Source organism: Trichoplusia ni, chromosome 10 (assembly GCF_003590095.1).
Source record: "Trichoplusia ni isolate ovarian cell line Hi5 chromosome 10, tn1, whole genome shotgun sequence".
NCBI lineage: Eukaryota > Metazoa > Arthropoda > Insecta > Lepidoptera > Noctuidae > Trichoplusia > Trichoplusia ni.
This window is the reverse complement of record NC_039487.1, coordinates 5,290,043-5,298,880: the sequence shown is the minus strand read 5'-3', so window position 1 is coordinate 5,298,880 and position 8,838 is coordinate 5,290,043. Positions and strand designations below refer to the sequence as shown.

The 8,838-nt window shown below is 34.2% G+C and overlaps 1 protein-coding gene across 1 annotated transcript; it reads right to left on the bottom strand.

The window, feature by feature from the left end:
* Positions 1–1,224: 1,224 nt before the first annotated feature.
* On the bottom strand, positions 1,225–6,336 carry LOC113498178 (dual specificity tyrosine-phosphorylation-regulated kinase 2-like; the record flags this gene model as incomplete). Its single annotated transcript, XM_026878120.1, has 4 exons — positions 1,225–1,435; positions 2,519–2,621; positions 4,548–4,733; positions 6,135–6,336. Coding segments are annotated over 4 exons (702 nt in total), but the record flags the coding sequence as incomplete, so codon positions are not given.
* Positions 6,337–8,838: the final 2,502 nt, after the last annotated feature.

Sequence of the window (8,838 nt, the reverse complement as noted above, 5' to 3'; positions counted from 1 at the left end):
ATTACTCAAAGCTTTGATACAAAAAAGAAGCCATATTTATTTAATGTACACCAGGGCCTCTATTCTGCTATTTATAATGTCAGATGAATATGAATGACAATTGGATTTAATTTGGATCTATTTATATTGTCCTAAGCGTTTTTCCAAAACTACAATTATTATTTTTTGTATTGACTAAAGTTCTAATTATTTGTTATAAAAAAAGCTTAAAATAGTATAAATAGTGATCATTTAATCCAATTTCCATTCATTCATGAGCCATTGTAAGTAGAAGAATTGGGGCCCTGGTTTTGTTGCCGTCCGTACTAAGAAAATACATATGACATAAATAAAGTCACATTGGTACTTGCCAGGTTTCGAAACCAGTTGCAATCCCCACTTGAGAGGCTGATCTGGATACCGTCCGGCCACCACGACATTGTCAACAATTTAATTAATAAGTGGTAACGTTACTTGGGTAAAATAAAATGCAACATAAAATTAAAACTAAATATAAAATAAAAATAAATGTTTGGGGCAATATGGCGTTTTATAAATAGGCAAGGTTCCGGGAATAATATAACTATATATATATACTTGCCTAGAATTTATTAAGGCACGTAACCAGAGGTAGTTAGGTGTGTAAACGTTATATTGCCACAAAGGGGTAACTCAAATCAAACGAAATGATAGCTGTGAAATGCAGCAAAGGGCGCAGGAATAAAATCCTTTATTTGTTTTAAAATGCTGAACTTAGGCATACATGTACTTCTAAAAAGCTACTTCTAAACAGACGATTTTTATATTTCTGAGACCAGTCTAAACCACCGCAGTCTTGGCAAATCTGTATGTACGTTTTATTTCTTAAATACTGGGTATCATTATAAAATAATTCATAGCGACCACTAAGTTTGATTGAGCACACGCCTGAAAAAATACAAATGGAGCATATGCGGACAAAATATTAACTGTTATATATTATTAAACGTTTAAATTTAAACTGAAAAATATTTTTTTGCAGAAGCTTTTAGGCTTATTTTAAAGTTTCACATTTCATACATTGTGAACATTTTTTTTTTTTCTTTGGATTACAAATTACGATACCACGGCTCAATTTTTCGGTGATGACGATGGGAACCTTGTTCTATTGAATCCAGTATGTATTTGTAACATTGCTCCATTTCTATTTGCCCTGGCAAAAAAGGGTAAAAACAAAAAAGAAGGTACATAAGAAGCTGGACGAACCTATTTGTCAGTGCACTTAGGGTGCGCTTGGCGCTTGGCGTGGTGCGCTATACTCAACGTGGTTGGCGGGCAGCGAGTGCGGCAGCGCGTGCGGCAGCGGCGCGGGCGCGGGCTCCTCGTCGTGCGGCGGCCGCGGCAGCCGCGCCGCAGCCACGCGTGCCGCAGCGCCGCCGCCGGCGTCAGCCGCTTCTCGGGGTCCCACTCCAGGCACCTGGCGATAACATACCCCCTTGTTAGAGCAATCATTTCTAAGTAAGATTTTATTTTAGGGCAAAAAGGCATGTTAGGGTCAAGGAACAGGCCCTTTCTCCCAAATCTATCGATTTTTTGCTGTTCCTGTCAGGGGGACCGCTAAATCAACAACAAAAGATTTAGTAAATAAATATTTGGTTGGTGGTGAATCTTTTCATAAAGATTCACCACCAACCATCCACCAGGTTGGTAGATTGGGTTAAAAAATACTAAAGTAAGAATCAGTAAATTAAATACTAGTATGATTAATAATTAATGTAAGAAAATAATTTAAGGTTGAAACAGAGAATAAGATAGACATATATGGCATTTCTTGTGGAGAGTATTAAAAGATTAAGCTTCTGATCAAAAGACATTTCGCGAAATTTCCCTTCGTCTTAAATTTGCTTACCAGAATTCGTTTGCAGTTTTTTAATTTCACGAAAATTTAATCCGGAAATCCTTATTTGTACTAATTCACAAACAAATATTACTTTGAAAAACTCATACGAACTGACGCTTTCCTCTTGATATCTCATACATTTAAACATCCTCCTACTTTTCCAAATATCAACAATAAGATTTTTTATGGACGAATCAAAGTGGTACTGAGAAACTAAAATACAAGCGAAATATGAATTCCAAGGAATCCATGCACAAAGGAATATTCATAAAAAGTGTGTATCTACGGGATTTTTCCTGTTCACAGAAACTTAGCACTCGTAAATGTTGAGAGAGAAATGATTTAAGATTCAACAAAGTGTATGGCCGAGTGTGGAGATGTGTGGAGATTTATGGCCGAATACTACTGCGATTTTCATTTGAATCATGATTATGTCTTATGCTGTCGCTATGAGGTCGAAAGTAACAAATAAATATTCAAACATATCTCAAAATTGAGTCAATTCAAGAGATGCGTGTTATTTTAAAATACTAACGTTCTTTAGTTTCACTATAGCTTCACTATCCAATTGTTTAAGTCAAGTTTTGAAAACAGTTAATTTTTGATTGACCTAACCATACAGCTTAACCGAAAGGTTTAAGTATCAAATTAGTTTCTTACCGTCTTATGAAGTCAATAAAGAATTTGTCCTGACAGCCCTTGAGGGCTGTGACAAAACTTTTTGAACCGGGAGGACCTCTAGGTTTGCCTCTTCTAGACATTCCTGGAAAATAAACAGTCATAACGTTAACACATTGAATTTTAAAAATATATTGAACAATTTTCAATTATTTGGTCTTAGTACTAAATACATATACATTTCTAGTTGCGTAATACTTTGGTTTGTTTTTTTTTATTTGTAAGACTTAGATCGCGCCAATTTCGGCGAAGTTCGACATGAAATAGATGAAATATAAGTATCATTATTTTTAAATTCATCAGTAGTTTGTCTACATTGCAAATGAGATGATGATGTACATAATACAAAACACTCAATAAATAAATAACACATGTAAAGAATACAGCCCTGTCATTAAGAAATCGAATACTAAGAAGACACACGATACGATAACATACTGTTTTTGGCAGAACACCAACACCACCCTACAGTTTCCTTAAATTACTTTGGATACAGTGACACAGTCTTGGTAAATTATGTTTCCTTTAGACATTTAATTAAAGCCCAAACATACTAATACTAATTAACTAATATTTACCTTACTTTGAATTTTTTTTTTTTATAGCAGTAATCAATTTAACTCATCTGTGCTTGTACTCATGTGGTTGTGTGACTAAACTTTAAAAATATACAGTGACGTTGTGTAATAATTACAGTAACAGTTGACGTTTGTGTGTTAGTGTCACACAAATTAAAGCTTCTATAATAAACTATCACACGCACACATAGCGCCGTTCCTAATGATGGGTTCAACTATGTATACAATTTGTAGATTGCATTCCATGTTTTTTTTTAATAAGCTGTGGTTTCATTTTCATATAAACGTATTTTTCTCATTTAATCTGAATATACTTGCTATAACCAGTACATAAAAGCATTTATTGTAGGCAATTATATGTCCAGTGATTCATCATAATTATATACACAATTCTATTATATTTATCGGAGAGACAGTAAAGTTACATTAAATAATTTACGAAGATGTTTGTAATTAGCAATTAAATTGAACCAACGAGACGCGTAGAATCTTTTACTAAATCACAAAACGACTCATTATCGATAAAAATATATAACAAGTGACTCATATGAATAGGTTAGACAGGCAGTAGACGGTACATATATATATTACAAAGTATCGTGACTCACAAAGTTCAAGACATTTAATGTAGGAAAGTGTATTAAGAGCTGAAAAATCTCGTGTGATTCAAAATATTTCACATTTCAACGAGATGACGTTTGGGGAAAGCTGAAAACTTTACGTGGGTTTGGTATTTGAGTAAATTCTTTTTGATAATGTTTTGTAGATCGGTGACGATGTTTTTATTTTTCAGTTATGTCGTAATCGTTTTGTGTGATACGTTTTCTGTTTATGTTTAGATAACACTGAGTTGTGTTGGATTTTCTTTTGAGTTCATGTAGGTATGGTGGCATGCGAGTTAGATCGTGATACGACACAGACATGATAACCTTAATCTTTGAATCATTTCCTGTCCTCAATAATTTATGATGTTTGTTTAAACAAATAAAAGTGCTGCCTGTACTAGGCAGCACTTTTGTAATAAAGCAAATGTTTAATTGGTGGAAACTTGTGATAGTTTTTAGAGCTAAAAACCTTGGTAGGTCTTTTTATACATTTACACCAATGGAGTTTGATAAAAACTTATCACTTGCGTCGACTTTTTCAGATTTATTATTAAAGACTATTTAAGACTTAATATAAAAAGAAAACAAAGCAATTTATTTGATTCTCTGTTACCAGCAACCAAGGTCTTCTCAACCACCCGTAAATCTGTCGTCATTTTAAAAATTCTCAGGTGAGCCGGTTTCCCCACGATGAAGGAAACCCTTCACCAAGTGAATTTATTAATAAAAGTTACCGTTTTCCAGGATATAGAACACAACTGGTGGAAGCGAAAGTGAAAAGTATTTAAAGGCATACTATACAAGGGGTAACTCTCTCTTTCTGCTAACCTCCACTAAGAACGGTGGTCCCATCAGCCAGCGTGGTCGCCGTGCAGTACCGGGGCAGGCCCTTGCTGCTGATGAAGTTCTTGGCCCTCTTGCCCTGCTCGATGAGCTTCTGTGGCGGCATCCCGAGCAACTCGATAATGCACGCCATTTGGTCCGCTTCGTCCTCGCCCGGGAGTAATGGGAACCCTGGAATATAATAGCAATGGTTTGAATTAATCATTTCTTTTTTTTTGTAAAATTTTATGTAAGTGACTATAATATAATTTTGAAGTTTACCTATAATTGGTGCATTGTTCTCAATTTAGCCTACATATGTATAAATGGCTATTATCATAAATGCATAGTATAGGTATTAGTAGGAAATTAAAATATAACTATACAATATCACAAGAATGTAAATGCCCCACACACAGATTGAGTTACTTATAACAGTATCTTTCCACAAAACTGTCATCAACAAACAAATTCGTGCATATAATTTATCCATCGATCCTAAATATCTTATTTTAGACCAAAATTCGCGATAAAACATTGAAAACAGAACTAAGATTGCACTAACACTTATCTAGCTTATCATGATACATCGATAAATACCATATCAATAACCTCAATAGAAAGTCATTGTTCTCTGCCAATTCCATTGTTTACTATGTAATCAGACTATTATCAACCATCTTAGACAAACTGCTGCCAATGTGTGAACGAGACAACGATATGCGCGATGTAGCGCCGTCTTGCTCGCACGTTTGAAACTATGGTTCTATAAGATAACATAATACGGGTTTCTGTGTATAACACATCAACGTTAAATGATATGCCATCGCATTTACATGTTAACTTCTCATGCAATGTATGAGTGTAGGATTTCAAGAATCCGTTGAAACTCATCCAAAATTTATAGGGTGTTTCTTAGTCATGTCTATTAAAACTGTCTCGTCAGACTATACGTAATGGTTTAGTCTGGTTCTTTTCGCGTCTGTCGAGTTAAACGGTTTAGGGGGTAAGTCTTTGGCAAGGGGAGTCAAATCGGTTGGTTGTCAGAATTGGACTCGTTATGGGGTTGGGAATGGGTAAAATGTAAGATTGCGCTTTTTAAGTTTGGGAATTTTTGAGCAGACGTTATGGCTTTTTCTCATGAAGGAATTTTTAGGGTGGGTTAAAATTCTTTTTGAATAGTTTTACTTGGAAATGCATGAATGTTCAATAAGAGAAACAATACTATCTTTGTGTGAACTTAATTTTACTGTGAGTTGGATTGCTATCATTATTAAACTTATCATCAAGACCCGAATATGCGATTTTTTTACCCGGCTTCGTTCATGCCATATGGGATGGCATATAGGATTATATACCATATGGCTGCAATAACATCAAGAACTGACTATTAGACAAGCTTCATTCCCGAATTGGACGGACTGAGCAAGATTTCATACTAGTGTTATGTTGTCTACCTAAGAAGAATGAGCAGTTATTCTTTATCATACCCTGTCTCATCCCTTTCATTTTAGCACTTCCTTTCTTCGTCACTTGGCGAAGTGCGATAGTAATTTTAATTTAATTAATGATTAACAAGTTAGTTATGTTTACCTGTAAGCAGCTCCGCCAATATACACCCTAACGACCACATGTCGATGGGCATGCCGTAGCGAGCGCCCATCATGACCTCAGGGGCGCGGTAGAACCGCGACTGTATGTAAGTGTACACCCGCTGGTGCTCATAACATGAGCTGCCGAAGTCTATCACCTGAAACACGAGAGATGTTTTGTTAATTATTTTTTTGTAAGAAAATAAATATAGATTATAGACATATGGTGTAGTTTTTGTGATTTAAATTCGACGTTTGCGAGGCGGATTCATAATGATTGGATTGGGCTAGTGCCTCCGATGAGGTCTCGATAAATACACGTGAGTTGTATACAGTTATCAAATAATTAGTTATGTTGTAGAATTGAAAAAGAAATTGAGAAGACGGGCATCGTTCTGTCTCGATGGTGTCACGATTCGATCTCGATGGTCTCAGCTCGAGTCTGGATGAGACTGGAACAGGACCGTATAAACATAGTAAGACACGATAGCGTTATATTCATTGCTAATCTCAGAAACGACTACGTTTTGATTGATGTATTATGGCAAACTTCCCATAGCGTTTAGTGTTTATTTCATAGAATTCATTTATTTTTGTAAAACAATAAACGAGTTTGTAGTTTGTAACAAAATGGTACTTAATCAACTTCTTTGTGTTTAAGAAACCATGGAAAACCTTTAGTCTTCTGTTACTGAACGGTTAAATAAAACGTTATTAATCAATGATGTACAAAAACGGTGTTTTCGTAACGTGTTAATTCAATAATATTTATGTTGGTTCAAAACAACATCGTTTTTCATAACCGTTAGATATTTAAAGATCTATTGAGAGTTTGAGAGCATTTAAATGTAGTAAGTGTTTATTTAATCTAAAGTAGAGCTTTAATTTGTAATGTGGAAATGAAACAGTTTCATAATTGTCTCAAGTATGAAATGTATTTTGGAGCTTTTCTACGACGTTTGGCTGAGTATCGTTTTATTATAGGTTATTTAAATTACACGTCGAGTATTCACGCAATTGATCGGTTTTTATAATTTGCATAACATAACGATTAGTGCATCTAAATCACATTTTTACTTAACTACTTGGGCCCACTCACAACCTGGTTTAATTTCTAATCTTGCCGTATTTTCTATGTTTACCGATACATTGCGTAGAGTGCTTTTATTGATACACAAGCCCTTAAAACACGACCTAATTCTTATTTGTTTACATTTACTGGAGTATACTATTTATATTTATTTTAAACCGTGTTTACCGGTTACGCGTAATTAAAAATGTTTTGTGGAATAGGTTTAGCAAGGTCTTTACTTTACTTTAATCTGAGGAAAGATAAAAGAAATTGCAGTTAGAGTGGAGAATAAAACTGAAACCGTTCGTTTAATTTACTATAATGTTTTCTTGGTAAATATTGTTCAGATTATATTATAACTAGCTGACCCAGCAAACGTTGTTTTCACGAATATTTTTTTTTCTCGTTGTTTGTATTTTTAATGCCACATTATAAAAAAATTAAATCAAACAATTTCGTAGAAAAAATAAAATATATTTTTTTAGTGTGAGCAACCCTTATCATTTAAGCGTATGAAAAATAGATGTTGTTCTATTCTCAGGCCTACCCAATATGTATACAAAATTTCATAAAAATCGCTCGAGCCGTTTCGGAGGAGTACGGTAACTAGCATCGTGACACGGGAATTTTATATATGTACTAGCTGACCCAGCAAACGTTGTTTTGCCTAATAAATTATTTCTAGTTGTATTTATTTTTAGTGCCACATTAAATAAAAATAAAAACAAAAAATTTTGTCCAAAAAATAAAATATATTTTTTTAGTCTGAGCAACCCGTAACACTTAGAGGTATGAAAAATAGATGTTGTTCTATTCTCAGACCTACCCAATATGTAAACAAAATTTCATAAGAATCGGTCGAACCGTTTCGGAGGAGTACGGTAACTAACATCGTGACACGGGAATTTTATATATTAGATATTAGAAAGAGGTGAAGTTTGAACTTGGATCTCTTACCAATTCTTTTACCAATAGAAGGATAATATACCCAGAAAAGTACAACGAATGAGGCTTGGTTTAGCAAGTTGAATTATGACAGCAAAATTGCAAACCGCATTATTTTAAAGACAATTATGGCACCAAATACGTCGTTAATAATACCAGTTATGTATTTGTTTTTAACAATAGCTATAATATCAAATAAACACGGTTATATTCAGTTATCCTTTAGAATTTTAGTTCACATTATCTAAGTAGCGCAGGTAGAGATAAGTTGCGTATCTACGGCTAAGTAAATAGAGTAAGAAGTTATTTGTTGTTGCAATTATATTGACATTAGTGTAATGTTTGGTTAAATACTTTTTGCATTATAACGAACTAGATGTTGCCAGCGGCTCCACCTGCAATACCACGAAAATAATCGCAAGGAAACATCCTATGTATTAGGTACTCCATATTATAAACTAACTGTTTCAAAAATGTTGTCCAAATCGGTTTAGTGGTTCGGGAAAGAGTAACAAACATCCAACCATCCGAACAATCTTGTACGTTTATTACATTAGTAGGGTAAGTGTTTACTTTAAAAGTATTGAAAGAAAATTAATTACTGAGTGGCTTATGGTAGGAAAATTCTCATAGCAGAAACAAAGCATCAAAGTGTTTTAGGAATATCAATTCTATTTTCCATTTAAAT